Source organism: Chelonoidis abingdonii, chromosome 6, assembly GCF_003597395.2.
Source record: "Chelonoidis abingdonii isolate Lonesome George chromosome 6, CheloAbing_2.0, whole genome shotgun sequence".
Lineage (NCBI taxonomy): Eukaryota > Metazoa > Chordata > Testudines > Testudinidae > Chelonoidis > Chelonoidis abingdonii.
The window spans coordinates 321763-347967 of NC_133774.1; the positions used below are offsets into that span (position 1 = coordinate 321763).

The 26205-nt window shown below is 48.8% G+C and overlaps 1 protein-coding gene across 2 annotated transcripts; it reads right to left on the minus strand.

The window, feature by feature from the left end:
* Positions 1-957: 957 nt before the first annotated feature.
* On the minus strand, positions 958-24471 carry LOC116836952 (gamma-secretase subunit Aph-1b-like). Of its 2 annotated transcripts, XM_075066800.1 has the most exons (7): positions 24422-24457; positions 14184-14354; positions 6497-6570; positions 5826-5948; positions 3103-3230; positions 2351-2474; positions 1915-2036 (listed from the first exon to the last, which is right to left on the minus strand). In XM_075066800.1, exons 3-7 carry the CDS (start codon positions 6504-6506, stop codon positions 1999-2001), a joined length of 423 nt encoding a protein of 140 aa, XP_074922901.1. In that variant the 5' UTR covers positions 6507-6570; positions 14184-14354; positions 24422-24457; the 3' UTR covers positions 1915-1998. The 2 variants fall into 2 exon arrangements, with proteins under 2 accessions (XP_074922900.1, XP_074922901.1); XM_075066799.1 differs by lacking the exon at positions 2351-2474 and having other exon boundaries at positions 958-2036; positions 24422-24471.
* Positions 24472-26205: the final 1734 nt, after the last annotated feature.

The following is a 26205-nucleotide window of genomic DNA, read 5'->3' on the forward strand; positions in this document are numbered from 1 at the left end:
AGGTGTGGGAGTTAGCAAGGGGCGATTGTTATAGACTAGCAGGGGATGTGTCCCCTCTGCCGGGCTGGGGGTGCAGGAACCAGATTGATGGTCCCATTGCCTGGGGTTAGTAAAGAACCAGTGGGACATTCCCCAACTCTCAGGGTACAGGCTCCAGCAACCTGGGCCAATCCCAACATGGGGGTTGCTACAGCTGGGCTTTGCCTTCCTGTCCCGCCCTGAGCTCTCATGCAGCTGCTCACCCCCCTGCCCACGGCTACATTGAAGGGGCAAGTGCAGCTCAGCCAGAAGTAATTGCCATGAGGCCTGTCACAGGTGGGTTCCCATGGCCACTGGCCTGCCTCCTGGGGCTCAGCAACCAGACACCCTGCATGCAGCAGCAGAGGCTAGACAGCCACTGCCCAGCCAGAGAGGGGAAGCCAGTGCCCAGCTTCCTGTGACCCTCCAGTGGGGCTCGTTAACGTGCCAGCCTGGAGCCCCACATCCACCTGGCAACATCCAACCAAAGCCCCACTCAGCCACTCAATGCCAGCACCACAGGCTGTGGTACTGACTGACACCTAATGGCCATGTGGAGTCCCTGCAGCATTTCTGTAACGAACAGGGACCCAAGGGAAATAAGCCAGACCTCCCCCTCCCCGCAGCAACATAGCCCCTCTCCCCCCACCCCAACTATCTACAAACCTCCCCTCCCAATGACAGCGGTAGTGTAGTTGAGTGGATACAGCACTGGACCAGGGCTCAGAACAGCCAGGCTCCCCCACTAGCCTGTTGGGTGACCTTAGACAAGTCAATTCTGCACCCGTGCTTTGGTTTCCCCAGCTGTAAAACAAGGATAACGACCCTGCCCCTACCTGTGAAACACTGCATACGAGCTGGGTATTACCCCAACTTCCCACTCCCAGCATGGTGGGTGCACTGCATGCGCAGGACCCATCCCCCACAGCCACACACAAATTCTCTTTGAGGCTGGTATTTCTCTTTATTGATATAAAAGCCCATTACAAACTCAGCCAGTCTTGGCTCTTGGCCCTGGCACCTCTGCATGGCTACCAGGCTCCCTGCTTCCAATTACACCCCACATCCCCAGGGCTGGTGCCAGCTCAGGCGCCTCATATCCACCCCACCAGAGAGATGGGCAGGGTCACTGATAAACCTCTGTGACCGCCCCTCCTCCCAGCATTTCTGCACGAGTCATGCAGCTACCAGCTATGCTGTGCCAGCACCACCTGCCCCACCCTTCCCCTACCAGCATCTTAGCAACAGTCTTTTGTCACTACTCATCCCCTCCTCCCTCCCCATGCCACTGCTGGGCATCCAGTCAGCCTCATCCTTTGCCACCCATCTGTCCTGCACTTCCCACACGAATGCCACCCACCTTCCCAGGCCAGTACCTGGCAGTCTGTCCCCTACCAGCAGCCAGGCACTCGGGGCCAGGGCTGGGAATTCAGCCCTGTGATACAGCCACTCCGGGCAAGGGGAAAGGACATTGCAGCTCCTTAATGCCTGACATCCCCAGCTTGGCCCTTTGACGTATCCTGGCAAACAGCCACAGGCCAGTGCTGCTCACTTGCCCCTCAGCCCAGGCAATGCTGCCCAGATCAGACTTCTGGGGCTGAGAAGGACTCCCCCTGTATGGGGCAGAGAGCGCCCACCCCACACACATTGGTTGTGGGGCAGCCGCAGTGAGTTCTGTAGAGCCCTTCACATCATGTGTCTTTCAAGGGTGGGCTAAACCAGTTCATGTCCACAGCATGGAGGGAGAGAGGTTGGTAGGACAGGGTGAGCAGCCCCCGGCTATCAGACAGTCTGCTGGCTACTCCCTGGCTGCAGGAGCCCCCGGACACCTGCCTCCAGCAGGAACGAATGGGGGGTCCCCCAATCGCAGAAGAGAGAAATGATATTGCAGAGAAGGCAACTGTAGGTCCCAGCTGACAGCACCAGAGGGCGGGCAGGGCAGGCAGGGAGCAGCTGAGGGGGGAAGCTCCTGATGGACCCTCAGGATCCTGGCTGGGGGCTTGTCTCACTCTGCTGCCCTACGGAGAAGCAAAGGCGAGGGAGTGAGTTCAGGCACCCAGCTTACAGGGTTCCAGAGCAGGTCACTTCCTGTCCTATTCTCACAGAAAAGGGGCAGCACCCTGGTCACCCTGATGAATAGCCCCAGATTGGGGTGTTTCCCCACTTGCTAGTGCCAGGAAAGGGTTAACATCCCTGCTGAAGGGGCTCAGATCAAAGGAGGCCACGTCCTTAACACTGGAGTAGCCCCTCCGGGCATTCCCTTTCCTACCCCTCAGAGGCAGGGCCTCGGCAGGGCTCCTCCTCTGGACGTGGGGCTGGACCAGATACTCACCCTGCAGGGACTGGAGCAGGTTCCGAGTGCAGCCTCCTGACAGGATGTAGGCCCATGCAGCTGTGGCAAACATCAGCAGGTAGGAGGGGACAAGGCTGCCCAAGTACAGGGGGTTCCAGAACGTCTGGGAGGAGAGCAGCAAACAGAGTGAGAGGAGGGGACGAGCCAGGGGGAGCCCCAGAGGCAGTTATGCCAGAGCTGGCCTCCCCCTGAGCCCTGGCCTGCTTGGCTCAGGCCCCCTCAGTGCTCTAATCTCCTTCCCTGACACTCCTGGCTCTGCACCTGGCTGGGGCACAGTGCTCTGAGGGGCGTAGGGCTGGCGTGCCCACAGTATCTGTCTGGTCTGCAGCAGGACAGCACTGCCCCATAGAACTAGGGGGTCCTGTAGGCTCCTCTGGAGCGTTTGGAGTTTGAGGTTCAAGCGTGCTATGTCTCTCACTCGCAGGCGTCAGTACCTGGAGGCTGCCTTTGGCCGTTCGCACTCGTGCAGGGTCCCACAAGTGATTCCCTGGAGCAACGGTCATGGGGGAACACCAAGTTTTTCCTGGGAGCAGGGACTGACTGTGCATGCAGCACCCATCCTGACAGGGCCCAGATCCTGAGGGCACCTCCTGCCCACACCTGCCAAATAGTAATTCCTGGCCCAGAACTGCCCACCCCGTCCCCTGCTGCATTCAGGCAGCAGAGACACGGTGGTGTGGGAGCAGTCTGTTCAGCTGCCCACGTCTCCGGTTTGCCTTGCCCACACTCACCAATCCTGACACGATGAGGTGAGTGAAGATGACGGCCACCATCTCCCACCAGCGCTGGGTCTCACAGCCGTGGAAGAAGAGGATTCCCCAAAAGGTGTGAAGGAAAATCATCACCATGGTCATGAAGGCTGTGAGGAAGAGCAGAGGCAGTCATGGCCAGGATGGCAAGGCTGCCCCGGGCAGAGTCAAGGCCATGGCAGAGTGGGGCACCATCAACAGAGGGTGAGAACTGGCTTTACCTGAGGGACAGCGTAGGGAACTGATATGGGGAGCAGTGGTGATGAGGGGATTGGTGGGGTGTGAGCAGGATGTCCATGGGTGATGAAGGTGTGGGGAGGCAGTAGGCAGGTAGTTCAAGGGGCTGTGGGAATGGGGTGCCTTGAGGAGGAGGCAGTGGTGGGGGACAGTGTGGGTGAGAAAAGGGTCGGTGGTGGTGTTAGTGGAGACATGGCAGGAGTGGGGAGCAGACATTGGTGAGGAGGGAATGACTTGGTGCAGTGCAGGTGGTGGGGGGGGCAGGGATTGCTACACCCATTGCTTCATTGAGATTGGGAAGCAGAGCTGCAACCCATTCTTGTGTGTGTTCCAATTCCAATATATCTTTTTTGAGATGGGGTGGCCACATCTTGGATACTGTGTGCAGATGTGGTCATACCATGGATTTATATAGCGGCAACATGATATTTTCTCTTATCTCCTCTCCCTTAAAAAGCCCGTTCACTTTTTTGACTGCCACTGCACACTGAGTGGACGTTTTCAGAGAACTACCCACAGGGACTCCAAGATCTTTCTTGAGTGGGAACAGTTAATTTAGACCCCATCATTTTATATGTATAGTTGAGATTATGTTTTCCCAATGTGCATTACTTTGCATTTATCAACATTGAATTTCATCTGCTAGTTTGTTGCCCAGTCACCCAGGTCTGAGAGATCCTTTGGTAGCTCTTCGCAGTCTGCCTGGGATTTAACTATCTTGAGTAGTTTTGTATCATCTGCAAATTTTGCCACCTCACCGTTTACCCCTTTTTCCAGATCATTTATGAATATGTTGAATATGACTGGTCCCAGTACAGACCCCTGGGGGACGCCACTATTTACCTCTCTCCATTCTGAAAACTGACCATTTATTCCTGCCCTTTCCCATCTTTTAACCAGTTACTGATTCCTGAGAGGACCTTCCCTCTCATCCCGTGGCAGATTACTTTGCTTAAGAGCCTTTGGTGAGGAACCTAGTCAAAGGTTTTCTGAAAATCTGAATACACAATATCCACTGGATCCTCCTTGTCCACATGCTTGTTGATCCCCTCAAAGAATTCTAGCAGACTGGTAAGGCATGATTTCCCTTTACAAAAAACATGTTGACTCTTCTCCAACAAATCGTGTTCATCCACATGTCTGATTTGCCCAGTACTGAAATCAGGCTTACTGGCCTGTAATTGCCAGGATCCCTCCAGAGCCCTTTTGAAAAAGTCGCATGACATTAGCTATCCTCCAGTCATCTGGTACAGAAGCTGATTTAAATGATAGGTTACAAGCCACAGTTAGTACCTGTGCAATTTCACATTTGAGTTCTTTCAGAACTCTTGGGTGAATACTATCTGGTCCTGGTGACTTATTACTATTTAGTTTTTCAATTTGTTCCAAAACCTCCTCTAATGACACCTCAATCTGGGACAGTTCCTCAGATTTCTCACCTAAAAAGAATGGCTCAGGTTTGAGAATCTCCCTCATATCCTCAGCTGTGAAGACTGATGCGAAGAGTTCACTTAATTTCTCCGCAATTGCTTTATCATCCTTGAGTGCTCCTTTAGCACTTCGATCATCCAGTGGCCCCATTGGTTGTTTAGCAGGCTTCCTGCTTCTCATGTACTTAAAGAATGTATTACTTCTTGAGTCTTTGGCTAGCTGTTCTTCACATTCTTTTTTGGCCTTCCTAATTATATTTTTACACTTCATTTGCCAGAGTTTATGCTCCTTTCTATTTTCCTCACTAGGATTTAACTTCCATTTTTTTAAAGGATGCCTTTTTGCCTCTCACTGCTTCTTTTACTTTGTTGTTTAGCCACGGTGGCACTTTTTTGGTTCTCTATGTTTTTTAATTTGGGGTATACATTTAAGTTGAGCCTCTATTATATGGTGCCTTTAAAATGTTTCCATGCAGCTTGCAGAGATTTCACTTTTGGCACTGACCCTTTTCATTTCTGTTTAACTAACTTCATTATTTTTGAGTAGTTCCCCTTTCCGAAATTAAATGCTACAGTGTTAGGCTGCTGTGGTGTTTTCCCTGCCACAGGGATGTTAAATTTAATTATATGATGGTCACTATTACCGAGTGGTTCAGCTATATTCACCTCTTGGACCAGATCCTGTGCTCGACTTAGGACTAAATCAAGAATTGCCTCTCCTCTTGTGGGTTCCAGGACTAGCTGCTCCAAGAAGCAGTCATTTAAGGTGTCAGAAACTTTATCTCTGCATCCCATCCTGAAGTGACATGCACCCAGTCAATATGGGGAAAGTGAAAATCTCTATTATTTAGTTTATTTTAATAGCCTCTTTAATCTCCCTGAGCATTTCACAGTCACTATCACCATCCTCATCAGGTGGTCAGTAGTATATCGCTAGTGCTACATTCTCATTATTAGAGCATGGAATTACTATCCATAGAGATTCTACAGCACAGTTTGGTGGGGAGATGGTGCAGGGGTTGTAGGCCCATTGCTCACCCGAGGTCAGGAAGTAGAGCTGCGAGTCTCCATGGATCCCCACAGTGCCAGGCCCCAGTGCATCTGCCAGGAGGTTAATCATGGAGAAGGCGCCGCTCATGAGCCCAAAGCCCAAGCCAGCTACTGTGGGACAGAGAAAACATGTGTTGCTGAGCCCAGGGACGTTAGAACCAGAGACTCTCAGAGAGGCTCCCTGACTTGTCTCCAACCCCAGAGGCGTCCCCCACAGCCCTACACAGGGACCCCATAACACTTGCCTCCACTCTGAGGGATCCCTGGTGAAAAACCTCCTTTCCCCAAGACCCACTCCCCTTCTCTAGGAGATGCTACCTCCACTCATCCCAGTGGTGCCCAACCTTTTCCGGGTGGCGGGCGCCGGACAACGAGCCACAGAGGCCGACAGACAAGCATCCGCCAAAATGCCGCAGAGAAGCGACAACATCAAGAGGCATCACTGCTGAAATGCTGCCGAAAATCAGCGGCATTTCAGCAGTGACGCCTCTTGGTGACGCTGCTTTTCGGCGGATGCTTGTCCACCGGCCAGTATATGGGCGCACTCAGATACCCTGGTGGGCACCATGACACCCACAGGCACTGCGTTGGGGACCATGACTCATCCCATGTCCCCACCACTCAGGCTGGAGTCAGCCCTGCCCCACTGAGGAACATACCATATGCCATCTGCTGGATGGAAATTGGGGAGCAGCCATCTTCGCTGAGGGCCACTAGCCCTTCGATTGCCTTCCTGGACAGAGAAAGAAAAGAGCCCCAGTCACATCCCAGTGTGCGGCTGCCCATGGGGCTGCAAAGCGGCATCATGGGTGCACGCAGACCATGGTGCTGGGAGCCAGGACTTTCATTCTCTGATGGGATAACTAGCCTGGCTGACAACAGTAACTGTGTAGACATACTGTACTTGGATCTTTGCAAGATGTTTGATTTAGCACCGCACAATAGTCTGATTAAAAAATTACCTCTACACAATACCAACAGATTTAGAGCTGGCTGATAGATCTCAGAAGGGAGTTTTGAGAAAGTGGGAATATTTTGTAATATTTTTAGGAGTCCTGTGAGTCCATTTCCCCTGTGTGCTGCATGGTTGCCAAGCGGATGGAAAAGGGCTGTCTGCTCTCAGGACAAAGGAACAGAGGGGTGGGTGTCAAACTGTCTGGGCTTTAGGCCCCACATCAATGGAGCATCTGAGAAAAACAATGGCAAATCCAATCTCTCAGACGTTGACACCCAGTGACCAAAGCCCCAGTGGGACTGGGATTGCCCCATCTCTCAGCAGGGAGGCTGAGCAACATTCCCCAGCTGGAGATCAAAGGACTGGGAAGGCGAAATGGGGGGGGGGGGGGGGACCAGAGTTGGCATCTGGGAGGAGTCGGGTTCTCACCTGGAGTCTGATCTACGAGATCAGACAGATAGAGACACAGAGCTTGCCTCAAGGGGTTCCCTACAGCGTGGCTGGGCTCTGGGCTGGCCAGACTGGAGGATGCTCCAACCGTCAGTTCTCTGGGCTACCCTAAGGGCTCCCTGTGCTGTGTCCAGGTGACTGACAGACCCGACTGTTCTGGCAGCGCTGGGTGAGCGTCACTGCAGATGCTGGGTGAGGTGCATTAATCTCTGCAGAGTGGAGAAGTCTCCATCAGGGTCTGTCTCTGTGGAACTCGCTGAACAGAGCTCACGGGGTGAAGCAGGGAGGCTGCAGGCCCAGAGGTCCAGTCTCAGAGTGAGACTCCCATCCAGGAGGTCCAGCCCACTGATGGGCTCCTCCAAGGGACTGTTCCAAAGCTCTGTGGCTCTGTGACAACTGTCAAGAGGCAATCATAACTGAATGGGGCATTTCTGGTATGATTCTAAGCCCGATGCCACTCCATTTTTTTAATCAAAGGATCTAGAAGTAAATATAAATATCACTGCTTATAAAATCTGCTGATAACAAAGACTGGCAGAATGGTAAATAAAGAGGAGGACAGGGCAGTCACATAGGGTAATCTGGGCCCATTCAAACAAAATGCATTTTAATACAGTCATGTAGGAATGCACGCCATACCTACAGAATGGGGGATTGTATCCTGGAAAGTAGTGAATCTAAAGGATTAGGGCTCATAGGGGATAAGCAACTGAACTGAGCTCCCAGTACTGTGCATCCTCAGATCTGTGCACCTCAGATCTTACCCACAAATCATGCTGTTGCCAATCCTTTAGAATCTAAAATCTAAAGGTTTATTCATAAAAGGAAAAAAAGATATAGATGAGAGCTAGAATTGATTAAATGGAATCATTTACAAACAGTAACAGCAAAAGGTTTTTGGTTCAGGCTTGTAGCAGTGATAGAATAAACTGCAGGTTTAAATCAAGTCTCTGGAGAACATCCACCGCTGGGATGGGTCATTCAGTCCTTTGTTCAGAGCTTCAGTTTGTAGTAAAGTCCCTCCAGAGGTCAGAAGCAGGACTGAAGACAAGATGGAGATGAGGCAGCAGGCTTTTTTAATCTTTTCCAGGTGTAAGAACACCTCTTTGTTCTTACTGTGGAAAATTACTGCAAAATGGAGTCTGGAGTCACATGACCAAGTTCCTGCATACTCTGCTGAGTTACAAGGCATATCTGCCTTCTCTCAATGGGTCAATTGTATAGCTGATGGCGCTTAATGGGCCATCAAACAGGCTAGGCAGAGCTAATGCCAACTTGTCTGGGATGTCACCCAGAAGCATAGCATAAGTTTGAAGTACAGACAGCATAGAGCCAAAATTCATAACTTCAACTACAAAAACGACACATGCATACAGACAGCACAATCATAACCAGCAACCTATAACCTGGTCTTAGACACCTCATTTGACCCCCTTTATACAGGATTTGGTGCCACTACAGGACTTTGGTTGCAACCATGTTCTATATGGTCCCAGATTAGGTCAATAAATGTTACACCAGGGCTTTGTCAAGCCTGACCTTAAAAACCTCTAAGGAAGAAGATTCCACCGCCTCCCTAGGGAACCCATTCCAGTGCTTCACCACCCTCCTAGGGAAAAAGTTTTTTCTAATATCCAACCTAGACCTCCCCCACTGCAACTTGAGACCATTGCTCCTTGTTCTGTCATCTGGTACCACCGAGAACAGTCCAGATCCATCCTCTTTGGAACCCCCCCTTCAGGTAGTTAAAAGCAGCTGTCAAATCCCCCCTCAATTTTCTCTTCTGCAACTAAACAATCGAGTCCCTCAGCCTCTCCTTCAAGCATGTGCTCCAGCCCCTAATCACTTTTGTTGCCCCTCCACGGACTCTTTCCCAATTTTTCCACATCCTCTTGTATGTGCGGGCCCAAAACTGGAACACAAGTAACTCCAGATGAGCATCACCACGATGAATGAGGGGGAGAAGATCACGCGGACTGCTAGATCTAGGCTGCTGGCAATGCCCCTACTTATACGCCCAAAATGCAGCCATAGCCTTTTGGCAACAAGGACACACTGGCGACTCATATCCATTTCTCGTCCACTGTAACCTCTAGGTCCTTTTCTGCAGAACTGGTTCCTAGCCATTCGGTCCCTAGTCTGTAGCAGTGAATGGGATTCTTCTGTCCTAAGTGCAGGACTCTGAACTTGTCCTTGTTGAACCTCATCAGATTTCTTTTGGCCCAATCGTCTAATTTGTCTAGGTCCCTCTGTATCCTATCTACCACTCCTCCCAGTTTAGTGTCGCCTGCAAACTTGCTGAGGGTGCAGTCCACACCAACCTCCTGATCATTAATGAAAATATTGAACAAAACTGGCCCCAGGACTGACCCTTGGGGCGCTCCACTTGATACTGGCTGCCAACTAGACATTGATCACTACTTGTTGAGTCCCATGATCTAAGCAATTTTCTATCCACCTTATAGTCCATTCATCCAATCCATATTTCTTTAACTTGCCGGCAAGAATACTGTGGGAGACCATATTAAAAGCTTTGCTAAAGTCAAGGAATAACACATCCACTGCTTTCCCCTCATCCACAGCCCCAGTTATCGCCTCATAGAAGGCAATTAAGTTAGTCAGGCATGACTTGCCCTTGGTGAATCCATACTGGCTGTTCCTGATCACTTTCCTCTCCTCGAAGTGCTTCAGAATTGATTCCTTGAGGACCTGCTTCATGATTTTTCCAGGGACTGAAGTGAGGCTGACTGGCATGCTTACAACAATCCTGCTAAGATATCCCATAATGATGTTTGCTTTTTTTGCAACAATGTTACACTGCTGACTCCTATTTTGCTTGTGGTCCACTGTGACCCCCAGATCCCTTTCTGCAGTATTCCTACCTAAGCAGTCATTGTCCATTTTGTACATGGGCAACTGACTGTTCCTTCCTAAGTGGAGCACTTTGCATTTGTCCTTCTTGAATTTCATCCTATTCACTTCTGACCATTTCTCCAGTTTGTTCAGATCATTTTGAATTTTCATCCTATCCTCCAAAGCACTTGCAACCCCTCCCAGCTTGGTATCATCCACAAACTTTATAAGTGTACCCTGTATGCCATTATCTAAATCATTGATGAAGATATTGAACAGAACCGGACCCAGAAGTGATCCATGTGAGACCCCACTCGTTATGCCCTTCCAGCATGACTGAACCACTGATGATTACTCCCTGGGAACAATTTTCCAACCAGTTATGCATCCACTTTATAGTAGCTCCATCTAGGCTGTATTTCCCTAGTTTGTTATGGAGGAGGTCATGCGAGGCAGTATCAAAAGCCTTACTAAAGTCAAGATATACCACGTCTATCACCTCCCCCCATCCACAAGGCTGGTTACCCTGTCAAAGAAAGATACCAGGCTGGTTTGACACGGTTTGTTCTTGATAAATCCATGTTGTTACTTATCTCATTATCTTCTAGGTGTTTGCAAACTGATTTCTTTATTTGGTGATTTATTGAGGGTGGGGCCCAGACTTTACTCAGATCAGGGCAGTGCTGGCAGCTGGCCAGAGGTCTGAAGGTTATATCTGATTTTCAGAGCAGATTGCACCTGCCTGGGAACATGCATAAGAACACAGCAGTCCCTTGTGTCTGCGATAGGGCGGAAGGGGTCTCTTTAAAATAGGGCACTTGCACCTCCTCCCTCCTGCAAATCAATGTCAATTTGCTTAAAGCATCCCCTGGATTCTCTTGTCACGGAGTGTCTGGAGAGGATGAGGCCAAGCAAGCCACATAAGAGTTGCACTGACTGGAAGCTGTTTATGAAGCCCTGAGCTGAAGGCTCCAAGGGGCTTCGAGATGCACAAATGCAAGGACTTTCTGTGCAGATTATATAGGAGGCAGGATGGCCTTCAGGCTAAAGCCCAGGAATGGGAGTCAGATCTGGAGTCTGTTAGTGGTTGTCCTCCGACACACCACTTCCTACCTCAGTTCTTTACCTGCTAACACGGGCAGTTCATACTGCCCTGCACCGAGGGGCCAAAAGGCCGGTTCAACAGCGTTTGTGAAATGATCCAAATCTGATGTACTATAGTCAGGGAAAGAATGACTGGAAGAGTTGCAGGGCCGACCTGCCTCACGGCTCCATCCATACAGAGAATCAACCCTGCAGAGTCCAGGAAGCAGCGCCAGCTCCCAACAGTTTGCCAACGTGGAACAGACATTCTGGGTTTCATGCAGGAATCACTGGGCGAGGCTCACTGATCTGTGCTATGCAGGAGGTCAGACTGGATGATCATAATGGCCCGTTCTGGCCCTACCAATCTCTGACGGTGACTCAGGGTTATAAACAAAGGGAGGGACACAATTCCCAGCAGAGTGACTCTGTGCTTCTGGGCCAAGGCCAGAGGCACCTTGTGCCAACATTCAGGATCAAATCGTTTGCAGTTAGAACCCCATCTCCCCTGATGGAAACATGGAACTTTTGTGACACAATCACCACCTACTGGCTACTGTAGGGAATGCAGATCAGGAACCTGAGAACCAAGTCCTGATGCAGATCTGGGTGTCAGACCAGGTGGAGAGGGGCTGCCGCTGCCCATCCTCACCCCAGAGGCACTCTATAAAAGTGGAGTTGTGAACCACCAAGGCCATGGTATCGCCCCCTCCAGAGTGGGAGTCATAGGAGCATCCTGAACCCAAGACCAGAATCCAAAGAACACAGAAACTATCTGCTGCTAAGATCTGATCCCAAACTTCTAAGAAACTGCCTCATTGCTCTTTACCTGGGTCTGAGTCTTTTAGCACAGAATGAGCCCAAATGATAACAGGTGGGCATAATGCCATCTCACACATTGCCTGTCACATCTACAAGCTCAGTCAGGGTTTAAGGCAGAGCCCTGAAATCACCTTCAAGCCATCCCCTCCCCCACAACCCCATGCTTTTGTTCTATGTAGGTATCTGGGCTAGAAGGGAGGGGAAGGTGGCTGTGCACAGCCTTTGCAGTCCCCAGAAACTGGGACTGGCCAGGGATCAGACCAGTCCCTGGCATAGATTCAAGATGCCTGAGGCCTGCTCTAATTACACCCACTGCCCATGATGCAAAGGGGCAGTCAGGAATAGCTGAAGCAGAGTGTGCTCTGGCCGCATCCCTACGTGGGAACGTGAAGAGTCCCTTCAGGAGAAGTCCTCGCTCAAGCTGTAACCTCCACCTCCACAAGCGCCTCCACCCTTTCTTCAGCACGTCCCCCCTTCAGGCCTGGGGAGCTCAGCTGAGGAGGGGGTCCCTGCAGGATGGGGGGAGCTGCAGAGGGCAGCGCTTTGCTCTCGTCCAGTTACTAGATGGATGAGTGCGCTGTTACAGGGAAAAGCAAAACTCCCCACCCCCAGCTGCATGAGGACATCAGAGTCAGCCCCAGTCTCTCAGATGTTCAATACACATTACCATGTTCACAAAGCTGTGCTTACAATGGTCCCGGCACCTCTTAGCAATGGAGCAATCCAGCCATTCTTGCCATCAAGACCTGCACAGTTCTGCCCCTCTCTGCTGGTCCTCTCACCCTTACTGCAACACAGACACCCGGCTTCCTCCCTGTGGAGTCCCGCGTTCACCCACCTGCCCTCAGCATGCCTAGGCCAGTACTGAAGATGGAAGTCTGCCTATCCCGGGTAGCCAGGGAGGAGGGTGGTGGCCAGTGCCATTAGGGAAGAGGCAAGACCACTGTGGCCAGTGCTTGGATGTAGCATCCTGGCCTATGACTCAGCCAATCCATCCCTGATCCTGTATTACTCATCACAAATGGTCCACAACAGACTCAGACCTCTTCCACCAGCCCACTGGGAACTGCATACCTCCCTCTGCACTGTTCACCCTCCCAGTACTGGACAGAGATCACATGCTCAAGGCAAAAGTGGAGACCAGCTCTTCCATGTCTGTCCTGAACGCACCGGGACAGTCAGCAGCGCCTGGTGAGAGGGGCCAGAAGTTCAAGAGTTCCGCTCCCACACAGACACCTAGATAATGGTCAATTTCAGGCATGCACACGCACCCGGGCACTGCTGTAGTAGGGAAGCTAGCGGGATGCAGAGGAGTGCTGGGTCAGGGTTGGGTTGTTGTTTGCAGCGTAAGCATTGCCAGAGTCTCAGACACGCTGGATTTTTCCACTACGCTAATTTCTTGGCTTTTTCCCTTTGGGATAAAGCAGCACTCGTAAGAACATTGCGTTAAATGAACAGGGATCTAGTCTCAGCCTCAACTCCAGCTTATCAACAAGATGATGGAGAGCTGACTTGCTTATAGTGTGTCAGTAACCTCCTAGGACAACAATGCCACATACCAAAGTGCTCTTTAATCTAGCGGAGATGGGCTGAACAAGAACCAACACTGGGAGCTGAATCTGGACAAATTCAGGTTAGAAATTAGGCACAAATGTCTAACAGTGAAGCTGAACCACCACTGGAAGAAACTCCTACGAGCAGTGGTGGATTCTCCAGCTCTTGGAGTCAGATCCAGCTTGGATGTCTTTCTGGAAGCTGCTTCAGCCAAACACAAGTTATTGGGCTCCATGCAGAGGGAACTGGGGGAAATTCAGTGGGCTGTGCTACCCAGGAGCTCAGACTAGATTATTTAATGGACCTTCTGGCCTTAAACTAGATGAATGTAATCACAATTATGATTCTATTTACTATGAGTATTGCTGGAGCACCTAGAGGCGGGAGATCAGGGCTCTTTGTGCTGGGCACTGTAAACACCTATAACAAAAACAAGAGACAGTTCCTGCACCAAAGACCTCACCGTCTGAATAGGTAACAAGAGACATCAGGTGGATCAAACAGACAAGCGGGGTGGGGCAGCAGGGTGAGTGTCAAAGTCCTGGCTTGTGCAATAGGCAGCGCAGTTACAGTTCAGATTGACAGTCTAGAAAGGCAAGTAGTGTGAGGCACCCCACCCCACTCCTTACCTGAGCAACTTGTAGTAGAGAAATCGAAAGGCTTCCTGTAGAAGCACGGAGAACAGGACCCCGAATATCAGGAGGCCCTTCTGCAGCAGCTCATCCCCTGGGTCACTGGCTTTAACCGCAATGAACCAGACTAACGATGACAGGAGCAGGGAGACCAACCAGAAAAAGGCCCTGAAAGGAAAGAGACAGGTCAATTTGGAACATGCAGCACCACACTGCTTGCCTGCTTCCAGATAGCCCCCAGGTGGGCAGTGTGGGAAGGGCCCAACTATCTGCACATCAGTGGGGTGCAGCTCCCAGCTGGGTCAGGCTTGACAGAGCTAGGGGTGAGGAGAGGTGTGGATGCCTGTAGCAGGCATCTCAGCTGCTGGACCTCTGCAGAGCTCCATTGCCTTCCCACCTGCTGAGGGTGGGGCCACAGGTGCCTGGCCTGGGCCCTGCCCCATGAGCCTGCTCACACAGGCGCTTTCAGCTAAGGGCTCTGAGGAGTATTACAATTGGGCAACGGGGCCGGAGGCCATGTGCAATGACCCAAGCAAGCACCCAGTGAGGAGATCCCCGTTGGGTGTGTCTAGGGAGAACAGGTAACATTTCCCCCCACCCTGTATAAATGGGGAGTCTGATGAGGGCTGATGGCCATTCTTCCAGAGGTGTTGCCAACAGGCAGCTTCATGGCAGACAGATTCCTCCTCTGGCACTGAAGCCACACTGCTGTCTGGGTGATATCAGGACTGGATCAGCCTGGGGCATGTCTGGGATTGGCCAGTCTCTATTCTGCGCTTCCATGATTGTGTGATGCTGCCAAAAACAGCTATTTTATTTCAGATGAACTGGCCTGGTCCTCAGGACCATTAGCTGCTGCCATGGCCTGAGAGAGACGGACCTTTGACTTCAGAGGGCATGACCTGCGTACCATGCATACATTGCATTCTTCCTCCCCAGAGAGTGTCCCAAGGGCTGGCAGGGCCACTGTGGGCACAACAAGAGCAGGACCACCCAAGAAGCGCAAGGCACAGTTACTCTGGGGGAAGCAGTGACCCCAGCAGCATGACTCCCATGCGCCAGCTGAGAAAACGACTGTGCTGACATCTCTCTGTGAGAGCATGACAGATCATGTGCTAGGCCCCTCCAGGCAGAAGCCTGGTGCTCTCCTGCCACTATCCCCAGCAGCGCCACCCCCCTCCCCCGAGCAACAGGATCCAGTGCCCAGAGCAAGGAGGGCCCAGAAACATGGGAAGTGGCAGAAAAACCTACTACTAACCCAACTCAAGAGCCTGCAGAGACCTCCACATCCAATGCCCACCCCATGACAGACACACCATCAAATCACAGAGTGCGCAGGGACTGGGCCCTTAGCAGCAGCTCCAGAATGAGGCCCTTGTGCTCCTTGACCCAGGAGCAGACTGGGGCAGTTAGTGCCCTACCTGAAGCACATGGCATTCAGAGCAGAACACAGCAAACACCTGGAACACCTGGTGGCAAGTGAAAGATGCTCAGCCCCTATCACTGCAGATCATACAGTCTCAGGCACTCGGGGGGCAGCAAGGGAGCCAGGACCCAGAGGCAGCTGGCCCGCAGAGCTGGTGGCTGCAGCCCAACACACACAGCACCATACCAGTTAGAGGAAGGGCTGGATTAGGTCCCAGTGGCCATGTCCTCAGGCCCAGCCAGGCCAGGGATGTCTCACTTTGTCTAACATGTCAAAAGAAAGAGCTCCCAACACCCCTCCTCCACAGCCACATCCCCCGTCCTGTCCATGCTGCATAGAGCAACTCTCATTCTCCCAGCTCCTATCTTCACTGCCCAAAATGGCACTGGCATCTCTTGCTACCATGTCACCTGTCTGCCCCGCACCCTGCTGTCTCCCACTGAATGCAGTTCTCTCCTGCCCACCATGACATAAGGAGGAAGGGTAGTGTAGATACCAATCTAATTGGTGATACTGGTGGTAGAGTGTCTGTGCCTAACTGGGTAAAGAATGTCAGTGAAGCCAAACGGCAAAAATTAAGATGTCTGCACACTAATGTGAGGAGCCTAGGTAACAAAATGGAGGAACTAGAACTACCGGTGCAGGAAGTGAAACCAGATATTATAGGGACAGCAGAAACATGGTGGAATAGTCGTCATGACTGGAGTACAGGTATTGAAGCTGTGCGCTGTTTAGGAAAGAGAGAAATAAGGCAAAGTGGTGAGTTAGCATTGTTATCCGATAGGTAACTGTAAAGAAATAAGAAGCGATGGAAAGGATAAGACGGAGTACGTCTGGGCAAAATCACATTGGGAAAGAAAGCTACTAGAGCCTCCCCTGAGATGTGCTTTGGGGTGCTACAGACCGCCAGGATCTGATCTTGGATATGGATAGAGACCTTTAATTTTAGTGAAGTAAACACTAAATGAGATTGTGAGATTAGGAGACTAACTTCCAGATACAGACTGGAGGAAAGTGCTAGTAAGAATAAAGTAGGCTCAGTTTTTCTGGAGCAATAGCTGATGGATTCCTTCACCAAGTAGTTGAAGATACCAACAAGAGGGATGCATTTAGATTTGGTTTTGGTGAGGACCTCATAGAAGAAGATGTTATAGGGACAACTTTGGTTCAAGTGACATGAGCTAATTCAGTCAAACTAGATGGAAGAACAAACAAAAATAAACCGAGATTTCAAGTCAAAGCTGCAGAACTATCAGAAGCCTGCATCCAAGAAAGAGGGGGGAAAAATCATAGGCAGGAGTTGTAGACAACAGCAATGAGCAAACATCTCAGAGAGTGATTAAGAAAAAGCCAAAAGCCTACAAGGAGTGAAGATGGGCATTAGCAATGGAAGGCCACCTTACTGAGGTCAGAACATTAGGGATAAAGTAAGAAAGGCCAAAAGCCATGCAGATGGAGCCTTGCAAAGGGAATTAAAACCAGTGAAGTAAAGGTTACCTAGGGAGGTGGTAGAATCTCCTTCCTTAGAGTGAAAGTCGGCTTGACAAGCCGGACTAGGAGATTTAGTTGGGAATTGGTCCTGCTTTCAGCAGAGGGCTGGAGTAGACGACCTCCTGAAGGTCCCTTCCAACCCCTGATATTCTATAGCCATATAAATAAGAAACAAAGAAGAAAAGTGGACCGTTAAACACTGATGATGGAGTGGAGGTAGGATAATCTAGGCATGGCCCAATATCTAAACAAATACTGTGCCTCAGTCTTTAATGAGGCTAATGAGGAGCTTCGGGATAATGGTAGGATGACAAATGGGAATGAGGTTATGAAGGCAGATATACCATATCTGAGGTAGAAGCCAAACTCGAACAGCTTAAGGGAAAAAATCAGAGGCCCAGATAACTTCATCCAAGAATATTAAGAACTGGCACATGAAATTGCAACCAGTTACCAAGAATTTTAATGAATCAGTAAACCAGGGGTTGTACCGTACGACTGGAGAATTGCCTACATAGCTCCGATTTTTAAGAAAGGGAAAAAAAAGTGATCCGAGTAACTATAGGCCTGTTAGTTGACATCTGTCGTATGCAAGGTCTTGTAAAAAATTGAAAGAGAAAGTAGTTAAGGACATTGAGTCAATGGTAACTGGGACAAAATACAACATGGTTTCAAAAGTAGACGTCCCAAACCAACCGATCTCCTCTTGAGAAGGTAACAGATTTTTAGACAAGGAAATGCAGTGATCTAATACCTCAATTCAGTAAGGCATTTGATATGGTTCCACATGGGGAATATTAGTCAATTGGAAAAGACGGGGATCAATATAAATGTGAAGTGGATAAGGAACTGGTTAAAGAGGAGACACACGGGTCGTACTGAAAGGTGAACTGTCAGGCTGGAGGGAGGTTACTAGTGGAGTCCTCAGGGATCATTTTGGGCCAATCTTTTATTACTGACCTTGGCACAAGAAGGGAATGTGCTAATAAAGTTTGCAGAGACACACAGCGGGAAGGTATTGCCAATACAGAGAAGGACGAGATATCATACAGGAAGCTCTGTATGACCTTGTAAACTGGAGTAAAGTAACAGGATGAAATTAACTGGGAAAAGTGCAAGGTCATCCATTTAGGAATTAATAACAGATTTAGTTATAATTGGGGACACATCAGTTGAAGTAACAGAGGAGGACGACGACCTTGGAGTATCGGTTGATACAGGATACAATGAGCCGCCAATGGTGATATGGCCATTAAAAAGCTAATGCGTTTTTAGGATGCAATTAGTGAGTATTTCCAGCAAAGATAAGGAGGTTAGTACCATTGTATGGCACTGGTGAGCCCTCACCTGGAATACGTGTGCAGTTCTGGCTCCCATGTTTAAGAAGGATGAATTCAAACTGGAATAGGTTCAGAGACGGGTTACTAGGATGACCGAGGAATGGAAAACCTGTCTTATGAAAGGAGACTCAGAGCTTGGCTTATTTAGCCTAACCAAAAGACGGTTGAGGGGGATGTGACGCTCTTATAAATGTACATCAGGGATAAAATATTAAGGAGAGAAAGGAATTATTTAAGCTTAGTACCATGTGGACACAAGACAAATGGATAAACTGGACAAGGAAGATTAGACTGAAATTAGATGAAGGTTTCTAACCATTAGAGGAGTGAAGTTCTGGAACAGCCTTCCAAGGGAGTAGCTGGGGCAAAGACATATCTGGCTTAAGACTAAGCTGATAAGTTTATGGAGGGATGGTATGATGGGACTGCCAAAATCAGACTACTGATCTTTGATTATCAGCAGGTAAGTATGCCCAGTGGTCCGTGATGGGATGTTGGATGGGATGGGATCTGAGTTACACAGAGAATTCTTTCCTGGTGCTGGCTGTGAGTCCTTGCTCACATGCCAGTGTTTAACTGAGTCACCATATCTGGGTCGGGAAGGATTTCTCCAAGGCAGATTGGCAGGGCCTGATTTTGTTCCTTCGCTCTGTCCTCTGCAGCATGGGGCACGGGTCACTTGCTGGAGGATTCTCTGCAGCTTGAGGTCTTCAAACCACAATTTGAGGACTTCAGTAACTCAGATATAGGTTACGAGTTTGTTACAAGAGTGGATGGGTGAGATTCTGTGGCCTGCTTTGTGCAGCAGGTCAGACTAGATGATCATAATGGTCCCTTCTGACCTTAAAGTCTACGACTATGACAGAGGCACTGGAGTTATTTCTCCTCCCACTGCTTCCAGCTGCCTTGTCCAAACTGAATCTTAATTTTATTTCCTGCCTGGGTCTGCCCTGCCTGGTGCTGCAAAAAGAGTGAATGACAATGGACAGCATTGTACATGATTGCACTGCTGTAAATGACAGCACAAGGGAATGGTGAATTGTCCCACCAGCATGCCCCATGACGGAAAGTCTGCATCTCTAGTGCTGTCCGGTGGAGCTGCTGCAGGGCTCAGCCCCTGAAACCTGCAGAGGTGCTCAGCTCCTGTTCCCTGAGCTCCCCCATCCTCTCTGACCCAGACTGTACCAGATTCTTCTCTTGGGGCACAGGGGACTGCTGCTGGTCTGACCCATAGAAAATATACCCAGACCCGAAAACTCTTTTTCTCAGGTCCTGCTTTACCTATCTACCTGGCCTGCATTGTGCACACCTCACACTCTTTTGCGTACAAAAATAAAACAATACACAACAAATGGAAGAAAGGAGAAGGGGATGGCAATGGACTTACTTAAATCAGAAGTTAGGAATCATAGAACACTGAAACGGGACACAAGGAGAAATCTGTGGCCAGCAGAGATAAGGACAATAAGAGTTTTTAAAATATGTTTAAAAGAACAAGAATCCTGACAATGGATTGGTCTATTACTAGATGGAAGTAGTTGCATTATCAATAATAATGAGAAAAGGCAGTGGAGTTCAGTAAATATTTCAGTTCTGTATGTGGTAGACAGATGTTGTAGGTTCATTGTATGACAATATCACTTTCCATTCCACTACTTTCTCAGGAGAATGCCTCACAGCAGCTACGACAGTTAGATATTTAAGAACAGCCGGTCCAGATAACTTGAACCGAAGAGTTTCAGGAGGGCTGGCTGAGGAGCTCGTTGGACCATTGCTGATGATTTTCAAAATGCCCTAAGATGCTGTGTGAGAGGTGCAGAAGGCTGGAAGAAAGTGAATATGTGCCAATATTTCGAAAGATAAACAGCATGCTTGGGTAATTATGGGCTTGTCAGCCAGACATCAATCCTGGGCAAGATAATGAAGCAGCTGATATGGGACTAATGATGGATGAAAGGAGGGTAATATAACTAGTGCCAATCAGCATGGGTTTATGGAAAATAGATCCTGTCAAACTAGCTTGATGAGACCAGGTGGGTGAGGTAATATCTTTTATTGGACCAACTTCTGCTAGTGAGAGAGACGAGCTGTCTCCACTCTCAGCATCTTTCCCAGACCTGAAGAAAGGCTCTGTACAAACTCGAACGCTTGTCTCTCTCACCAGCAGAAGCTGGTCCAGTAAAGGATATTACCTCACTCACCTTGTCTCCAATACCCTGGGACCAACACGGCTACAACACCACAACAAACTAACTTGATATCACGGTTAATATTAACAGGGGGAAGGAAGGGAAGTCAAAATAGGGAAAGAATAGATTCAAGACTATTTAGATAAGTAGATGTATTCAAGTCAGCAGGACCTAATGAAATTCATACTAGTTCCTACTTACGAAACTAGCTGAAGCAATCTTTGAGAACTCCTGGAGGATGGGTGAGATCGTAGAGGATTGGAGAAGGGCAAACATAGTATCTATCTTTAAGAAGAGGAGCTGTCATAACTATAAAGGGAAGGAAACAGCCCCTCTGTGTACAATACTATAAAATCTCTTCTGGCCAGAGACACCAAAATCCTTTTACCTGTAAAGGGTAAGAAGCTCAGGTAACCTGGCTAACACCTGACCCAAAGCACCAATAAGGGGACAAGATATTTTCAAATCTTGGTGGGGGAAAGGCTTGTTTATATGCTCTTTGTTTTGGGGGTTGTTGGCTCTTGGGACTAAGAGGGACCAGACATCAATCCATGCTCTCCAAATCTTTCTGAACCAGTCTCTCATATCTCAAACTTGTAAGTAACAGTCAGGCAAGGCATGTTAGCAAAAAGGAACACTTACAAGTTGAGAAAACAAAGATAAAACTAAGAGGATTTACCTCTGTTTGCTGTAACTTTGAACCTAATGCTAGAGGGGGTTCCTCTGGGCTCTGTGAATCTGATTACCCTGTAAAGTTATTTTCCATCCTGATTTTACAGAGATGACTTTTACCTTTCTTTCTTTAATTAAAAGCCTTCTTTTTAAGAACCTGATTGATTTTTCCTTGTTTTAAGATCCAAGGGAATTGGATCTGCGCTCACCAGGAATTGGTGGGGGAGAGGTGGGAGAATGGTTAATCTCTCCTTGTTTTAAGATCCAGGGGTTTGGATCTGTGTTCACCAGGAACTTGGTGGAAAAGTCTCTCAAGGCTATTGGGAGGAAGATAGTCTGGGGGGAAGTTTCCCAAATAACTCTTAAAGGATTTGGGTGATGGCAGTAAAACCAGATCTAAGCTGTCAATTAGGAAGGGAGTTAGTACTTGGGAGTGGTGGCAGCAAAACCAGATCTAAGCTGATAATTCAGTTTAGGGGTTCACATGCAGGTCCTCATATCTGTATGCTAAAGTCTAGAGTAGGGAAGGAGTCTTGACAGGAGCAAAGAGGACCAGAGAATTACAAACCAGTCAACCTAACTTCAATACCCGCAAAAATACTGGAACAAGTTATTTAACAATCAATTTATAAGCACCTAGAGAATAACAGGGTTATAAGGAACAGCCAGCATGGATTTATCAAGAACAAATCATGCCAAGCCAATCTCATGTCCATTAACTTTGTCAAAGAAGAAAAAGTGGATATGACGTATCTTTATTTTAGTAAGACTTTTGACACAGTCTCATGTGACAGTCTCATAAAACAACTAGAAAAATGTGGTCTAGACCAGTGGTTCTCAAAGCTGATCCACTGGCTGTGGTTTGCCACTCCAGGCCAATGGGGACTGCGGGAAGTGGCACAGGCCAAGGGATGTGCTGGCCGCCTTCCTGCAGCTCCCATTGGCCTGGAGTGGTGAACTGCGGCCAGTGGGAGCCACAATTGGCCGAACCTGCGGACTCGGCAGGTAAACAAATCGGCCCAGCCCACCAGAGGCTGTCCCTGAACAAGCAGCGGACCAACTTTGAGAACCACTGGTCTAGATTAAATTACAAAAAGGTGAGTGCACAACTGGTTGAAAGACCATATTTAAAGAGTCGTTATCAATAGGTTGCCGTCAAACCGCAAGGGTGTATCTAGTGGGGTCCTGCAGCAGTCAGTCCTGGGTCTGGTACTGCTCAATTTTTTCATTAATGACTTGGGATAATGGAGTGGAGAGCACGCTTATAAAAATCTGCAGATGACACCAAGCTGGGAGGGTTTGCAAGCACTTTGGAGAACAGGATTAGAATTCAAAACAACCCTGACAAATTGGAGAATTGGTCTGAATTCAAGATGAAATTCAATAAAAACAAGTGAAAAGTACTTCACATGGGAAGGAAAATATCAAATGCACAACTATAAAATGGGAAATAATTGGCTAGGTGGGAGTACTGCTAAAAAGGATTTGGGGGTTAGAGCGGATCAAAATTGAATACAGGTCAACCACATGATGCAGTTGCAAAAAGGCAGATACCATTCTGGGGTGTATTAACTGGAATGTTGTACAAAAAGCATGGGATGCAATTGTCCTGCTCTACTTGGCACTGGGTGAGCCTCAGCTGGACAACTGTCTTTAATTCTAGGCACCATCTTCTAGGAAAGATGTGGACAAATTGGAGAGAGTCCAGAGGAGAGTAACAAAAAATAATAAAAGGTTTAGAAAAACCTGGCCTGTGAGGAAAGGTTAAAAAACACTGGTCTGTTTAGTCTTGAGAAAAGAAGACTGGAGACGAGGACCTGATAAGAGCCTTCAATACCTTAAGGGCTGTTATAAAGGGAACTGTGATCTATCGTTCTCCATGCCTACTGAAGGTGGGACAAGAAGTAATCAGCTTAAACTGCAGCAAAGGTGATTTAGGTTAGATATTAGGAAAAAAAACTTTAACTATCAGGGTAGTTAAGCTCTGGAACAGGCTTCTAAGGGAGGCTGTGGAATCCCTATCACTGGAGATTAAGAACAGGTTGGACAAACTCCTGTCAGGGATGGCCTAGGTTCACTAGGTCCTGCCTCACAGCAGGCGGCTGGACTTGATGACTTCTCGAGGTCCCTTCCTGCCCTACATTTGTATGATTCCATTATTCTATTATTATTTTTTTTAGATTAAAAAAGTTTGGTTGCTAAAAGGTAAGTGTGTGTATGTAATAAACGCTGATTTCTGTAAAGTGCTTGGTACTGAACAACATTTTGATTAAAAAACAGAAGGATACACAGTGCACATTAAATGGATTAAAAGCTGGCTAACTGATAGATCTCAAAATGTAACTGTAGACAGGGTGACAGGTTTCAGAGTGGCAGCTGTATTAGTCTGTATCAGCAAAAACAATGAGGAATTTTTGTGGCACCTTAGAGGCTAACAAATTTATTTGGGCATAAGCTTTCGTGGGCTAGAACCTACACGAAAGCTTATGCCCAAATAAATGTGTTAGTCTCTAAGGTGCCACAAGGACTCCTTGTTGTTTTTGTAGACAGGGCGTTTCTCGTGGGGTCCTGCAGAAATCAGTTCTTGGTCATACGCTATTTAACATTTTTATAACTGACCTAGAAGAAAAACAAAGTCATCAGATAAAGTTAGCAGATGACACAAAAATTGGGGGAGTGGTAAATAATGAAGAGGACAGGTCACCGATTCGGATCACTTGGTGAACTGAGCACAAGCAAACAATATGCATTTAATATGGCTAAATGTAAAGTTATACATCTAGGAACACAATGTCGGCCATGCTCACAGGATGGGGGACTCTATCCTAGGAAGTGGGCACTCTAAAAAGATTGGGGCGGAGGGGGACGCATAGGTGCTGGAACTAGGAGTGCAGGAGGTGCTGCAGCACCCCCTGGCTGGAAGTGGTTTCCATTATAGCCAAGGTTTACAGTTTGGTTCAATGGCTCTCAGCACCCCCACTATACAAATTGTTCCAGCACCTCTGGGGGGTGGTGTGGGAGAGGAGATAATCAGCCAAACACAGTGGCCAAAAGAGTTAATGCGATCCTGGGATGTATAAACAGAAGAATCTTGAGTATGAGTAGGAATTATTTTACCTTTTTATTTGGCAATGGTGCAACTACTGCTGGAATACTGTGTCCAGTTCTGATGTCCGTAATTGATGATAATTTGGAGAAGGTTCAGAGAGGAGCCATGAGAATGATTAAAGAATTAGAAAAAATTAGTGATAAACTCTTAAAAAGAGAAGGTTAAGGTATGGTTTGATCAGTGTGTAAGTACCCATATGGGAAACAAATGTTTAACAATGGGCTCTTTAGTCTAGCAGAGAAAGGTCTAACATGATCCAATGGCTGGACTTCAAAGCTAGACAAATTCAAACAGGAAATAAGGTGTATGTTTTTAACAGTGAGCGTAATTAACCATTAGAACAATTTACCAAGGATCATGGTAGATACCCCACAACCTGACAAATTTTAAATCAAGAACAAATGTTTTTTGGAAAGCTCTACTCTACGCCATACAGGAGGTCAGACTAGTCCCATGCCCCGTGCTATAATCCCAACTACACATATAAAATGGCAGGGTCTAAATGAGCTGTTACCACTCAGGAAAGATCTTGGAGTCATTATGGCCAGTTCTCTGAGAACATCCGCTCAATGTGCAGCAGCCGTCAAAAAAGGTAACATACGAACAGGCCCTATTGGGTCAGCCCAAAGGTCCATCTAGCCCAGTATCCTGTCTGCTGACAGTGGACAATGCCAGGTGCCTCAGAGGCAATGAGCAGAACAGGTAATTATCAAGTGATCCATCCCCTGTCGCCATTCCCAAGTTCTGGTAAATAATGTTGAGAATTATTACAAAAGGGATAGTTACTGTAATAAGATAGAAAATATCATATTGCCTCTGTATAGATCCATAGTACTCCCACTCCTTGAATACTGCGTGCAGATTTGGCCACCCCACCTCAAAAAAGATGTATTGGGATTTGACAAGGCACAGAAAAGGGCAACAAATGACAGAGGGCATGGAACAGGAGTAATGAGACTGGGACTGGCTTGAGGGGCATGTGAGAGAGGTGGAAGAGGAGTAATGAGATTGGGACTGGCTTGGGGGGGGGGGGGAAGAGGAGTAATGAGATTGGGACTGGCTTGGGGGGGAGGTGGAAGAGGAGTAATGAGATTGGGACTGGCTTGAGGGGGAGGTGGAAGAGGAGTAATGAGATTGGGACTGGCTTGGGGGGGGAGGTGGAAGAGGAGTAATGAGATTGGGACTGGCTTGGGGGGGATAGGAGAGAGGTCTACACAATCACGACTGGTGTGGAAAACGTAAATGAGGAAGTGTTCTTCACTCCTTCTCATAACACAAGAACTAGGAGTCACCCAATGCAATGACTAGCCAGAAGGGTTAAAAGCCACCGAGCGAGAGGAAGTATCTGTCCACACAAGGCACAGTCTCTTCGCAGAGGCTGCTGTGAAGGGCAGGATAAGTGGGTCAGAAGAAGAACTAGGGTCCCTGAATGGCGGCTGGGCAGCGATGGTGCCTGTAGCCTCTGTTTGCCAGCAGCTGGGAATGGCGCACAGGGCGGATCACTGGATGGTCCCTGCTCTGTTCGCTCCCGCTGGGGCACCTGGCACCGGCCAGGCAGGACGCCGGGCTGGAGGGGCCTCTGGCCGGGACAGACGAGTCCCGCGCCCGGCCCCGCAGCAGGTCAGGCTGGGTCTCCACAACGGGCCCTTCCGGCCTTGGGCGGTGGCCTCCCGGGGCCGGGGACCGCTGCGCGTCATCATCCTCCGTTTCGCCGGGTGAGTCGCGGCCGGCGAGGCGGGGAGCCGGCCCGGCCCGGGCGGGCGGCCCCGCCCGCCGGGGGCGCCTCCTCGGC

What these genes read in the sequence shown, in the direction of transcription:
- LOC116836952 (XM_075066799.1), bottom strand. An exon ending in GCTCTACTTCCTGACCTCGG is followed by an intron (nt 3,231 to 5,825) that starts GTGAGCAATGGG and finishes TCTTCCTCACAG; the next exon opens with CCTTCATGACCATGGTGATG. An exon ending in ACCTCATCGTGTCAGGATTG is followed by an intron (nt 2,037 to 3,102) that starts GTGAGTGTGGGC and finishes GCTTCTCCGTAG; the next exon opens with GGCAGCAGAGTGAGACAAGC.